General features: G+C 41.1%; 1 protein-coding gene across 2 annotated transcripts; it reads right to left on the bottom strand.

Moving 5' to 3' along the window:
- Positions 1-1,288: 1,288 nt before the first annotated feature.
- Positions 1,289-14,503, bottom strand: NXT2 (nuclear transport factor 2 like export factor 2). Of its 2 annotated transcripts, none has more exons than XM_056360126.1 (4): positions 14,374-14,503; positions 4,921-5,007; positions 3,460-3,604; positions 1,289-2,560 (listed from the first exon to the last, which is right to left on the bottom strand). In XM_056360126.1, the coding sequence occupies exons 2-4, from the start codon at positions 4,936-4,938 to the stop codon at positions 2,382-2,384; spliced, it is 342 nt and encodes a 113-aa protein (XP_056216101.1). In that variant the 5' UTR covers positions 4,939-5,007; positions 14,374-14,503; the 3' UTR covers positions 1,289-2,381. The 2 variants fall into 2 exon arrangements, with proteins under 2 accessions (XP_056216101.1, XP_056216100.1); XM_056360125.1 differs by lacking the exon at positions 14,374-14,503 and adding an exon at positions 7,307-7,428.
- Positions 14,504-14,830: the final 327 nt, after the last annotated feature.

Below are 14,830 nucleotides of genomic sequence, written 5' to 3'. Positions count from 1 at the left end.
TAGATAGTGTTAGGCATGCTACGTTACAAAATAGAGCTGCAACAGATTTTTTTGCTATTAGCACATGGACACAGTTGTGAGGATTTTGAAGGGATGTATTGTATGAACCTTTCCGATCATTCCATATCTAGGCACAAGAAGTTGTCACAACTGCAGGGAAACACGAAACATATTCTTGCTGATGACAATCCCTCTGATGAATGGTTGAGAGGATTGGGGATAACAGGTTGGTTAAAGACGTTGTTGATGGAAGGAACACACTTTGTTATAACCATTGTTGTAACGTTTTTAGTTTTTAGCTGTTTATTTTCTTGTTTGAAGAAAGGTTTAACATCTATTGTGAAACAGACACGGGTTGTCCAAAAAGAAAAAGGGGGATATGTAGAGGGATTTTTAAGGGACCGAGGACATATGTTACCATTGTCTGGGTTGGACAACCCAGGCCTGTTAGTTGAAGCTGCAGAGCAGTTTTAAATTGTCCTGGGAACAAGCAGTGGGAGAAGGAAAACAAGCTGTGCACAAACAAGAAGCCAGGTGCAGAGCAAGTCCTGGGAACTGCGAAATCAACACACTCTCATCGGCACACTCTGATCAGGCACCTGCAGCATGCCCAACGATCAGCGACACGGCCCAGAGACTTTTATCCAATCACCTGTGTGTAAAGTCAGGTGAGGGGTCAGTTTAAGTTATAAATATGACCTGTTTGTTTAATAAAGTGAACACGGCATGTAGCCATATTGGTGTGATTGTTGCAACTTGGCCGAGACTCTATGGGGGACCCTCTTAGGTTACTAATTCTAACTTACTGATCTAAAAAGAGCGCCTTAATAGGCGATAAACCCACTCATTTCACTTTAACAACCCATTATGTGTATCACAAACTACAGAGGTTTTAAGATGTTTTATACAAGTTAGATATTGCTCATTTTCACAGTTTTCCCGATTTAAGTCATAAAAACAAGTAAGCTGCAGTAATAACTGCTTTTGTATTCGGGTTGCTGCTGTCCTTGCAACATGTATTAAGGTCAGAGTTAAAGTTGCCCTCATGTATTTTCAGTTACAAGCAAGCGTACTCTCACATATATAGCTAAATTTTGATTATTTTTTCCCCACTCAGCTTAAAATAGAAACGTACCAGTTTCAAACAAATCTGCTGATACCAGATTCACTCTTCAAGTTCCCAAGATGGACAGTCTTAACTTGCAAGACCTGCAGGTCTTGAAAACTATTTTAAAGCAGCTGAAAGCTTTGAACTGCAAATATAAAGCAAGACGCAAAAAACCCCAGAATCAATTAAAAGTAATATTTAAAAAGAACATGAACATTACAGCAAAAATCTGCATGAGAGGATGACAGTATTTATGTTCAGAGTTGTTCTTCTAAGTTGAAAATAATCAAAGCACCTGTTCCGAGTAACAGTACTGGAGAGAAAAATTGAAGGCTTCACAGTAATACTCACTTTCAGTGCCACTTTTTTACCACAATGTTTCCTGAAAAAGACACTAAGGATTCAAAACTTGCAGACTGAATATGGGGAAAATAGCCCAAACTTCATAGCAACAGAATTAGCAGTTAAAACAAACAGAAGTGATGTAATTGACCCATTTCTTGCACTGTAAGACTTCAAAAGAAAAATAAGCAGTTTGAAGTCCTTCACATGCACATGACAAGAGTTGCTGGCACAGGAGCTCTGAATCATTTAGCATGCCCTACATACGAATCGGTGTAAACTAATGGCAACAAAAGTCTGAGAAGCTCAAGCCAAAAGGAAACTTGATGAGATTTTTTAGTCCTTTCCTAACAGAGAAGGCAACATTAGCCTTCCAATGGATTATTTGAGAGATTACACACTTGGGAGCTATATTTGCTACTTTCACAAAGAGTAGAAAATACAGTCAATCTGTCCTAGCCTCTTACAACCAAGCGTAGGTAGCTTTCAGAATTCTACCTACATGCCACAAGCATCTTCTTGAAGAGAAGGAAGCTACTGTAAAAACACATCTTTTCAAGTTGAAAAAATTACACATTTGGTCAGAATTGTACACTAAGAGGATTTTGTGTTCAAGTAGCAGTTTCAGCATCAGATACAAGACATCTGGAAGTGGCAGCATAGCTGCCTGTAAGGCATTTTGGGAACGATTCTGACACAGCTCACTGCCTTCAGCACTTTATTAGTCAACTAACAGGAGCAACCTCTCACACTTTAATATTGTTTACTACTAAACCCGTGGTCATTGGGATCGACCCTGAAACATCCGTAGATCTTCCATAATGACAGATGCAACACAAAGAACGTTTCCCATGTGTGGAGAACAAACATCCGTACAGCTAACTTCTTCAACATGTCCAGTGAGAGGGTCACTTCCCGGAGCCAGTCCTCACTAACTGGCCCAGTCCTGGAAACGGAAACAGTCACTGGCGATCTTCCACACTGTGTTGGTAGGTGTGGCTTGCGCCGTCAGCAAGAAATTCTGATTGAAGTAGCGCTGCTTGTCGCCATCAAATTTTACTGTCCCACTTGTCACCACGAGGACTGTTGTCTGGCCTTGAGTAGCTTGCTCTTCACAAGGAGAAAAAGTATAAAGAAAGCAACTCAGAGACTAAAAGGTAAAGATGTAGGAAGTGTACACAGAAGTTTAATTCAGTTCTGGTCATACAAGTTATGTCTAACAGTTGGTTACACAGTCACAGAAAGTACAGTTTCGTTGCATCACTTCTATACAGACAACGGTGTATTCACTCGCCAACATGACTTTTTAATGACTTTTCTATTTTCCTCTCATGTTCATTTTACAGCACTATAACAAACACCTGAGTTTTTTCTTAGAATAAGCTCTCACTCTTTGAGATGCACACATATATATATTTATATTTAGCAAGTTGCATACACACTATTAGACTCTATCTTTTTCACAGCAGAGCAAAGCAAGCATGCTTGACCACAGGTTTTTTTCCTTACTTGTATTCCCAAAATATCCATCAGAAGTAACTTATTAACTTCTCAATTATGTAAGCCTTTCTTTAGCAGTTGTTAATCACAAATCTAAAGAACTTAACATGTATTCTGGATGTAAAGAAATCAAAGTACATACAGGTTAATGATTTGTTCCACATTATACTGTAGGTCAGTATCAGCGGCTACAGTAGAGGTCTCTTGACTCCTAGACATTGTCAAGGACAACATAACCTGATAAGCCAGACTTTTTCAATACATGAAAATACATCACATCTGAACATGATCTGAACAAAAGAGTCCTTAAAATATTTTCCCAGACATAAGAAGCGTGGAGTTGCTGCATCTCTTGATTTGTGCCTTATTTATGCACAACGTGACATTTCAACCCGAAGTATTTTCTCTAAGCTTGTTCCAAAAGAAATATTAAGGGCTATTATAATTGCAGTTCACTTTCAACAGTTATAAAAAGACTGAAAAATAAGTAAATTGTAATACAAGCTTACCGTGAACAGGCTGGCAGTCCAAGACATTAACCTGGAATTCACTAGATGGCAACATTTCAAAAAATTTATTCAGTTCTTCTTGCCCAGACACTGCATTACCATTCCAAACTAGTGTTGCTTTGTCCAAATAAAGTCTTGTCAAAGCCTGTGTGATTACAAAAACACATACTCAGGGAAAATGTGTAAACACATACAATGGACAACATACAAAACTATTCTTTGCATCCTTATGCTGTGAATGATTGATTTCTTCTGTTACTTTGATAGATAAAATGCCCTCCTAAAATATTAGCTCCTTTTAACCATTAGTGCTCCTGACCAAGAATTAAAACTAACTGAAACAATATTCTCCTTTGTAAGTTACATAGTGACTCATACACCTCCAAATTTAAATAGTGATGAGATTCCTTTAACAAAGCTACTGGTAGAACTGAACTAGTTGCTGACAAAAGGCTAGTGCTACCTTTCCAGAATAAGATTATTGCTGACTTTTTTTTTTTTTTTTTTTTTAGGGATGTGTGCACACAACAGCTTATGGCAGGGAAGTGTAATTTCAGGTAAAAAAAAAGTAGTGAACAAGGCCAGGAAGAGCGGTCCTCTTCCAACAATGCTGCACAGTAACATAAAATCCTCTACAGGGCAGTCTAAGAGGAACAGAGGTCTCAACTTGGCCGGTACAATACATGCTAACCAACTCTCAGGTGCTTTCAAGTGCAACGCTAGTTAAAAAAGCAAGTAAATAGGGCAGTTACCTGCAGCAGTAGATCAGAGCTTCTCAAATGTTTCCTAAGCAGTATGAGTTCGTAACAGTTGAGTAACTGCCCAACTCTCCTTCAAACCATTGATACATCTCTGCCTAACCTACTTACGTGCAAAGTGACTATGAAGTAACGTGCAACTGCTGATATTTTCACATAATCTAAAAGTTATTAATTAAATTACATCATAACACATCTAAAATTCCAAAGAACAGTCTCCACAGCTCTCTTTTGGTGCAAATACCTGATATGACAATACATCAACATGGTTCATGAACACTTTCAGAGCCAGACGGAGTAGTTTCCACTTCACCCTCAGGCACTCCCACAATACACCCAGAAACAGAAGTGGTAATTTCTGTTCTGAAAAAAATAAGCTAAATCCTGACCTCAGAGACAGAGAAAGCAAGTTTTTATCTGCCTGTACTGACCAATTCCTGTACGTGTAAAACGCAGCTGGACACTAACTGAACTATTACCACGAAGAAGTCTAAAGCACTTTTTAAAAGGGCCCCCTTTTACAACAGTGCCACACAGTAACATGAAGTCTCCTACAGGGCAATCTAAGAGGAACAGAGGTCTCAACTTGGCCAATACAATACACAATAACCAACTTTCAGGTCCTTTCAAGTGTAATGCTACTTGGAAAAGCAAGCAAAAAATGCATACAACTGTTCTAACTATCGTCAAAATCTCTACATACCCTTCTTCTTTTATCCATTGTCTCATAATAAATGTTGACAAATTCATCTGCAGCTCTACAAGCTTGATCCACGTAGGTTTTGAAATCCTGGAGAGAAAAAAACAACCATACCAAATTACTTAAAGTTAGGCAATTTTATGCAGCCTAGTCATCTACAATATTTCTCCAGCAAGTCACTTTGGTTGGTATTTTCCATCATCACTGAAAGATGATGTCAAGCAATGTTCAAACTTATTCCAAACTCCTTTTCTACTTTCAGGAGGTACCAGTTTTCAGCCAGGTGACAATTTTAGGATCTGTTTTGAATGTTTATATATTTATTGTATTTAAATTGTAACTATTTACATTGAAAAATGGGCTACAGCTGGCTGCAAGTGGTGTGAACATGCAAGTATTCCATGAAAATATTTGTGATAGCTGTTCTGAAATAAAAGTTAAGGAAGAAGATTTACTCAGCATATTTCTGAAAATTAGCAAGAACCTCATCACAATGACAATGCCACCAGTGTCTCATTTTTTAAAAACACCTATACATATACACATATGTAAAGTGTGATAATACAAAATTGGATATACAGATCAAAAATATGAGAGAGAGAGAACATGCACAAACATTAGATGTATTCCAATATCAACCACGCCAGCACTACACCCACAGGTAAAACCCAAACACTTCTTCTCACATCTCATTTTCCTCCTTATATTTCTCTCCTTCTAGTCATCCATAGGTGCCAGCCTTTGTTGTCACACCACTGCACTGTGATCTCATTCAGTTACTTGTTCAGTTTGTTTAGGTGTTTGGCCCTTGAACTGAGAACCTGAACTGATCAGAATGTTCGGCCCGTTGCACAGACCCTGACCTGTGACATCCAGGAAAGCAGATTCCAAACTTTCTGTCTGTACATTTATAAAACTGCATTTGGTTCTGTTATGGTATTTTGTTTCAAATATTATCATATATCATTATTCTATTTCACTATTATGTTCTGAATATTTGCAACTCAATCAATACTTCACAACTTACCTTCTTACATTTTCTTGGCCATCTTTAATGAACATACATCTGAATTTCCACAAACTCCCCCAGTACTGCCACAAGAAACCCTTCTACTCAAAGAAACCTCCATATTGCAAAATATTTACTGGCCTATCAAATAATCCCTGCTTACTCCACAGCAACAAACACTCTCACCTTCCTACATACTATTCTTTTGATCTCCCTCTGTAAGGACATGAGCCTGCTCTTCATCTTCCTATCTTTGCCAGTAATTTCCAAACCCACCGACCAATTCCAAACAAACACGACAAAACAGTCTTCAAGATGCTGTATTCCAGCAAATGCAAAGAGAAACTCTTTGGCATCAAGAGACAAAGAATATTAGACAATGACCCCCACTAAGGTAACTGTGATTGTAACAGCCTGTGACGTTATTCAGAGCAGATGGCTGTTACCTCTCAGGCAGCCACACTTGGACACAAACACTTTCTAACCAGCAGCCAAACATACTGTTGTTTAGCTGCCAAACAGACAGAACGGGTGTGAGGGACAGCATTAAAGAAATACCAGGAGATGGCAATGAGATGTTAGGGTACCTGCAATATAAGTCGAATGGAAAATATGCTTTGTTAGTTTTCACGCTCCAGACAGGCTCTTTATAAGCATTGCCTGGAATATGTTTTTAAATTCTGAGAACAGTTTAGGTTGGAAGAAACTTCTGGATGTCATCTGGTCCAAATCCCTGCTCAAAGCTAAGCCAACTTCAAAGCTCGATCTAAGTTCAAAGTTAAAGCTGACTGCCTGGTGTCCTATCGCCAGTCATGTATCAAAACATCTCTGAGGATGGAGATTTCACAGTTTCTTTGGACTCCTGTTCCAGTATCTAACCACCTCACTTGGGAATCCTTCTTCCTAACATTTAGCAGGAAAGCCATAACTAAAGAAACCAACCAAGCAACAACCCCCCCCCCCCCCAAAACCCCAACAAAACCAACCACACCCATTTGAAGGCTCTGAGGACAATTCCAAGACGTTAGCCGATTTACATGGCCTCTGCACACGGTCTCTGTAAGACACAACCCGCTCCCCGGCCTTGGGCCTCTCTACAAGGATGCTGGCGGGAGGGCCGGGGGGGGGGGCGGAAACCGGCCAGAGAGACACGGGAACCGTCTCTGCCCCGGGAGCAGCAGGGGCTGAGACGCAGTGGGACGGCGCCAGGCGCACGGCCCTGCACCGGGCCGCTCCCCCCGCTCCCGCCCAGGCCCGCAGGCCAGGCTCCCGGCCCCGCCAGCGGCCTCCTCGGAGACGCACGGCCCGCGGCGGCGAGGCCACGGCGCCCCGCAGCCTCAGAAGCACGGCCCCCCCCGGCGCGGCGCGGCGCGGACTCACCACTGAGGCGGCCATAGCGGTCCACGGCGCGGGCGAGCGCCGGATGTGGCTGTGCGCGGCCCGCCGCTTCCGGCCCCACAGGCATCGGCCTTCCGCTGTGCCGCCGGGCCGCTGCGCTGAGCCGGGCCGCCACGCTGAGCCGGACCGCCACGCTGAGCCGGACCACGCGAGTCGGCCCCGGCGCTTCGGGGGAGCGAGCTGGGTCTTCGGAACTGCTGGGGGGCGCTGGCTGGGAAAGGGAAGCCAGAACTGCCGGGTAGTGGAGCGGGACTGGCTTCCGCTCGGCTGCGGGGCAGCCGCAGGCAGGCTGGGCCTGCGGCGCTCGGGAGAGGCCTGCCGGGGAGGGCAGGGTGGCCTTCCGAGGGAGCGGCTCGGGCTGCGCAGAGCTGGGGCTGTAGCTCGGGCACGGAGCGGCCGGCTCGGGCGGCGGCGGCTCAGCGACGGAGCGGCCTGCTGGGGCACGGAGCGGCGGCTCGGGCTCGGAGCGGCTGCGCACGGCTGGGCCCGGCAGCGCGCCGCGGGGTTGCCGTGGTGATGTGCCGGGTCTGACGGTATAACGGCGGCGGCGTCACACAGCGCGGGCCTGGGCCGGGGCGCAGCACAGGCCCGTCAGGTAGCCTCTCTGCAGTGCCTTCCAGCCATAGCAAATAATTAATACTTTTAGGAATAAAACCCCCACGAGTTTGGGTACTTCCAACATCATCCAGAGTTGTGAAGTTGCTCAAGAAGTCCTGCATGCTTTGCTACAAGTGGTTGATGGTATTTAAGTTACGTTAACTTTTGAATGCAAATGAGAACAAAGATGCCTTATGTACCCTGGCCAATAGCCAGTGTGGAAAAGCACACACAATAGATACTCGCAGGATAGTATGAGTGCAAGTTGACATCACAGAGGACACGGTCACAGGCCCTGTACATGTGTCTGGAAGACTGTGCATGTAAAAACAGGTCAGTGTATAAAGCCCCTGATTTTACAGACATTTTAAATCTCTGTGCTTTTCCTGTATGCACCTTTTCTCCCCATGGCTGCCATCGCTCACAGCAGAGACCTCCTGACATCCCAGGCCTGCACACCTGCCACTGGGAGGGAGCCAGGCAAGGGCATGAAGGTCACTTTATTATTTTTATTTTTTTTTTCCCCTGGAACAAGCCGAGTCATAAGGCTGGCTGGTTAAATCTTCATCATGCAGTGAATAACAGGAAAAGACCTGATGAAACTCAAGAGGTCTGCAGTTAATTTCTAAAGATGATGTGGAGCAGGCTGGGAAGAAATCATACTGAAGGTGATAAACACTCGGGGAATGGAAAGGTGCATCTGTGATGGGCTGCTGGGAGAGGAATGAGTTTGGGTCAGGGCAGCTGAGGCTGTGCCCTTTAGTATACTGGATGACATCCAGCAGTGTCAGCTGTATACTCGTCTGTCATTGCTGTACAGGAGTTGTATCCCTATGAAACAGCATATTCTGCTGAATTAACAACTGCTTCATGCAGATTGCATAATACAGAAATTCAAACGTCCTCCCCTTGGAAATCTCACGTGTCACTACATCACCATATTATCTATTTGCCTCAAGTTAATAAAAGTAGTTCATAAAACCTCTCACATAAAAAGAAAAGCAATCATCAATTTCTAAATAGAAAAACAAGGCACTGAATTTATATGTGATTTGTTCAAGGTCACAAAGGGAAACAATTCCAGAACTGAAAACTGCAATTCTAATGTTTTACCTTCATCACATAAACATCTTCACTCCATTCTGAGATATATCAGTGTAAAATTTAAAAAGAAAAATCACTCCCATCTGATATGTCCATTATCTATTTCATGTTTATTTTCATCATATTGATGACAACATGTCTAAAAAGGTAGCGTCATGTTCCTTTTCTAAAAATTGGATTTGTAGGAAATGACCTGTAAATTCTAGTGGACTGAAGAAATTATATTTGTGTTATCACAGAGACTGTGAGCAATCTGGACAAAACAATAGAGATGAGGTAAGTATCTGTAAAAGCCTTACCTCTGCATTTACTCATGCATCTATGAAACCTGGAAGTGTAACAGGCTTAGCACAAGCCTTGCTGCTAGCAGATTGTGCAAAGTTCTTTCAAACACACTAAAATAAGGATCTGAGAGAAAAAAAACAAACTCTCATTTATCAATGGCTGCTCCAACAAAAGAAGTAATGTATAGAGAATAAATCAGAAACAGTAGAAACTGAAGTAGCCAATTAGTTCACAAGCCCTTCTGTCAGGTCAGGATTTTTCTCTACAGATTTTTCATTCAGAAATACTTGACGCAGTGGGATCATTATAGTTTCTTTGGCAACAGTTAATCAGAAGAACGCTTCTCAGCAGGATTCAGTGCAGACTCCGCTGGAAATCAGGAAGGTAGATAACGTGAAGTTTCTCTATGCTTATTGCCTGCCTGCCTCAGCACTACTCATTATTCAGTGAAGTAATGTCTCAAATGGAAGGTGAATGGGAATGGGCATGAAATTAATTCTGAGCTACTTCTGAAGATAACAAAAATATGGATATAATTTTAGAGTAATAGCTTCTTGCTAGGATCAGCTAATTGAGGAAAAAATGAGAATAATACTTCTTTCTTAAGACCAAGCAGTATGAGAGTCCTGGTTCAAAATATTACTGTGAAAGAGGCACTTAGTGGCTCACAACAGTGGCCAAAATGTATTCAGGTCTAAACTTCTTGAAAAACAGAGATTAAAGGAAATAAAGAGAAAACCACCGCCATACCCCCCCACCCCCCCACCCCAGTATTTAATTAAAAAAATAAGAGCAGCAAGAAATTTACAGTATTTGCAAGTGGTGTGGAAACTGCTTAAAGACATTAGAAATACGGAATGCATGCCACCTAGCAGACATGCTTTACAAAGGACCAAAAATGTCCAGAATGCTTAATAACAGGCCAATGTAGAGAACTGGAAGTACAGAAACATCCTCAAAAAATGAAGTTGCTTCCAAATGGAGACAAACCCCATAAAGTTTGGCTAGTAAGATTTAAAAAGGAAGTAAGGCAAATGAAAAAGTGTCCTGAGAAACATTTCACTAAGGCAGAAATACTATGAATGAAATCCTTTTTCAGACACATCAAAAGCAAGAAATCTTGCCAGAAAATCTGTAAGGCCAACAAGTGATCAGTGAGCACCAAAAGACAGGAAGACAAGACTGCAGAAAGCTAAACAAAATCTTCAAGTCTTTGATTACCATGAAGGAGTTTATAAAGTATCTTATATTAGAGCCTTTCTTAAAAAAAGGGAATGAAATGGAATATGGTTCATGAAGTGCAATGTCAGTACAAAAGGTGTTAGAACAAAAAAAACCCACAACAAAAACCTGCTGGAACAAAAAATAGTAAGCTGGAGAAGGAACGTTCACAAGGGCATGTAGTGATAGGACAAGGAGCAATGGCTTTAAGCTGAAAGAGGGGAGATTTAGATGAGATATTAGGAAGAAATTCCTCACCGTGAGGGTGGTGAGACACTGGCCCAGGCTGCCCAGAGCAGCTGTGGGTGCCCCATCCCTGGCAGTGCCCAAGGCCAGGCTGGACGGGGCTCTGGGCAACCTGGTCCAGGGGAAGGTGTCCCTGCCCGTGGCAGGGGATTGGAACTAGATGGGCTTTAAGGTCCCTTCCAACCCAAACCAGTCTATGATTCTATAAAATCCATAAAACAAATAGCGACAAGTTATATGACAGATTATGTGCTCCTAAAGGACATACTAACGATGGTATGCAATCTGTAATTTATAATAGGCTCTGTCCTCAAGGAATGCAAGGTGGCAAACTGCTTTCTAAAACAGCTGTAAGATGGACCTGTAAATCTGGTGTCTGTCCTATGCAAATTTGTAGAAATTATACTAAAAGAACAGAATTGGCAGGTTCTTGGATAAACACAACTTATTAGAGTAGACTCAACATAGTTCTTTAAGAAGTTATTCTTCAAAAATATGTTAGTTCTTCAAAAGAGACAACACTTATGGAGGTAAAGAGCTTTGCTAGTGAACAATGAACAATTCCACTCCACGATTTCTTTAAAATTTCAGGTATTTCTAATCCATGATTCTAGAATTACTTGGAAGCAGTTAAGTAGGTTTTATATGAAATAGTTTATTTGAACGTACAACTTCAAGTACCATTCCAAATGACACTGGCGGAACAATGAGACTCTCTGCTTACCTTCCCTCACTTTGTTACCCAACTCAGCTACTAAGAATCTTCGTAGCATTTTGCTGGCATTTTTGCTGGCTGAGCAAAATTAGACTTCCAGAACACTAACCTAAACCTGACTCCCTGAAAATATATTTTCTTTACTTCGAATGTACCATTTGCCAAGGAAACAAAGGAGTCCATCTGAAACATATATAAGATTTTCTGCAAGACTCCTTCACTTGCTTTCCCTTGAGCCAGCCTTTAAGTTGGGTGTTTAAGTCCTAAGAGTAGTATGAGTAGACAGAATTTTCACTTTGTGATGAACAAATTATGGCCATTCTGTATATTGTCCAAATATCCCCTAAATATGCATTTGGATTTAGTTCAAGTAACAGCCAAGTGCAACTCACAATTTCTCTTCAAAAGCCCAGATATTCCTAACAGTTTCTCAGCCTTTATTTCCAATACCTCAAGCCAATTTACCCACGCTCCCCAGCCCTTTATATTCCAGAAGGAACACATACTCCTAGAATATGCACCTCTACTACACCCACTTACCATACGGAAGTGAAATTTTGAGTTAGTCTAGATCTTACAGAACAAATCAGAGGCAAAAAAATGTGGCTTTGTTGAAATAGCTGGGATCAGCTATTACATGTGAGATGAACTTAAATATATGGGATATTTTTGATTCTATAATCAATAATGTTAAAGTTGAAACTTATGAGTTGCTGGAATTCTTCCCAAATAGCCAATACATGAACAATGAATTAAAATGGTAATCACAACTAAATGGCAAATAGGATGACTTTATCGCTGTATCTGTACGGAGACATGAAGTAATTCTTACAAGTGACTGCTTTATAACTTCAGCCAAATTTACTCAAAATATCATAACTAATGATATGTAAAAATGTATTAAGCTTTCAGAAATGCATTCAGCCATCTGGGTTAGGTCAGATTTTCTTTTTACTGGCTGATCAATTAAAATCAATCAAAATTGACAGCAAAGTGCTGGATAATTTCAGAATCACTGAAAAAATGCACAGATTTTTATTACGAATTATTTTGATACTGGGCAAATAATGACCACAGAATTAATGTAGAATTCAGTCTCCAACAAGATGAAAATAGTTCATATTTTTCCCACAGAATCCTCACCTGACAATTATGTACACTTACATTCGTAGCCATACAAAAATGAAGCCAGATTGCATATCGCTAGGCCACTTTTCAAACTAACTTTGTACTGTGTCACAGAAAACGGATATTTCTGTAATGACTTCAGTAGCAGCCTAAAATGAGGTTTTTAGGCCCTGATTACCCTTGATTAAATTAATAGTCCTTAGTTTTGCAAATAGTCTTGCTGGACTTAGATTAATGCACTTGTAATTTTCAAGGGTTCGTAATTTATTCCACTTTAAGGTTACATAATTAACACTGGCAGATTTCAAATAGAATATCCTCTATGAAAAGAACCCAAGAAACTACTGCGCTTCTTAATTTATTGATTCAGAGTATATGTAATATTACTGAAATCATAACACACTTGAACTCAGCAGGTTCAAAATCTCACTGCAATGTTGTATACAACAATGACGGGCAAGTCCAGGAGGCAGCAGAAGGCAAGGTTCCCGCAAATATCAGTAGCTACTCTACTGAACAGAGACCAGAAAAACCATCCATGGCCTATGTCAGTGATTAAAATTAAACTGGTATGTTCACCCTCTTATTAGGTTTATCAGCCTTACTGATTGCATACTGCATACAGCATCCTTGTTAACAATGTCCTTAACAGTTCAAAGATTTAGCATGTGTAGTGACATTATCCAGAAGAATTCCCTCAAGGTCTGTGATTCACACAACGCTTCAGCTGTCAAGTATCTTTAAAGGTCGTCATGCAGTCATATAGATCATACACGCTGTTCTCTAAGACCATGAATCTTTTTGAATAGTGAGTGGTTCTTGTGTAACACAGTATTCTCAACTTTTGTTAAAGTTACCAAAATATGTAGTAACGTTACCCAGATGTATAAAGGTTTAAGGAACTGTCTCCTAACACAAGGGAAGCAACTGACAGGAGCCATATCCAGACTGGTTCTGATTAATGCAATGCCTATGAAGTTGGATCATGACTCACTGTTTGAGAGTTTTGCTTAAGCAAGGGCTAAATGAGAACTCAAAGATTTGATCTGTTTATTTTAATGGGAACTGGGAGTGGGTCTCAGGTGCTCAGCACATTCACACTTGGACCTTATGTACTGGATACAAAAATACTGCTAAAGCTGGAGTTTGATTTATTGAACTACAGTGGACTTAATAAGGCTGGGTTTGGCCAGTTCATTCTCAACGTAAAAGGCATATTACTCTGGATAGACCCAGGCAGAACCTGTGTTTGTTACAATTCCATAGGGGCTCTGGACTATGCACCACTCCATCTCAAATTCCTGTCACACCAGAACTGGAGGAATGTAATGACTCTTACCCTGATAAATACCCCTCTTGTTTCTTAAAGAAAACCAGGACTTGCTATATATTGAAGTGATAACTGTTCTGCTGACCCACTGGGATATGGTGAGATCAAGTACAAATAACTGTTCTCTTTTAATCCATGTCAAAGCACTCCCAAGTGGGGATAAATTTTCAGAACAGGTCAGTTCAAAGTGTCACCGCAGTTGCTAGATAAAGAAATTTTTAAATCCTATCCGTTTCATTAGGTAATGAAACAGCATTTGAGCTCTTAAGAAAATCTGGCCATATGTATGTAAAACCTAGGAAAACGTGTGTATTACAGTGGACTCCACAACAGTTAAATGTAGTAAGCTGATAGATGAAGTGTGTATATGTGCACACAGATATATGTATAGATAAACTAGAAGGAGGGAGCCTATAGTCTCACCTTTAAGGCTTGTAAGGTAGTTCTGTTTGCACTTGTCCTTTTATCTCAAAATTTTAGACTGAAATACTGATGATGGTTTCAGCAGTATATTGTATCACTTAGCAGTGTAGTATCACCTCTCCATTGTGTCCTGTAAAAACAAAACAAAGATGTTGCAAGTAGCTATTACCAAGATATCTGAAGTACGCAATACCTATACAATGCCTTGCATCATACACGTCAGCTGAGAAGGATTTTACAAGCATCACTTGCACCGCATGACCATGGTTTTCTTTAACTTGTGTGCAGCTGAACCAGCACAGTCCATAATCTTTTCTCATTGGGGCTGCAAGCGTAGCTGCAATAGTTTGGCTGGCCCTTTTTCCTGTCTCCATCAAGTACTGCTCAGTTCTCACTAAAGCCTGGAAAGAAGAATGCCTTTTTTGCATCCAGTTTTCCTGTTAAATAACTTGACCTT

Source organism: Falco biarmicus, chromosome 14 (genome assembly GCF_023638135.1).
Source record: "Falco biarmicus isolate bFalBia1 chromosome 14, bFalBia1.pri, whole genome shotgun sequence".
Taxonomy (NCBI): domain Eukaryota; kingdom Metazoa; phylum Chordata; class Aves; order Falconiformes; family Falconidae; genus Falco; species Falco biarmicus.
The sequence above is the reverse complement of the archived record's forward strand: the minus strand, read 5'-3'. Positions and strand labels throughout refer to the sequence as shown.

What these genes read in the sequence shown, in the direction of transcription:
- NXT2 (XM_056360125.1), bottom strand. An exon ending in CAATGGATAAAAGAAGAAGG is followed by an intron (nt 3,605 to 4,920) that starts GTATGTAGAGAT and finishes GTAATCACACAG; the next exon opens with GCTTTGACAAGACTTTATTT. An exon ending in GGACTGCCAGCCTGTTCACG is followed by an intron (nt 2,561 to 3,459) that starts GTAAGCTTGTAT and finishes CTCCTTGTGAAG; the next exon opens with AGCAAGCTACTCAAGGCCAG.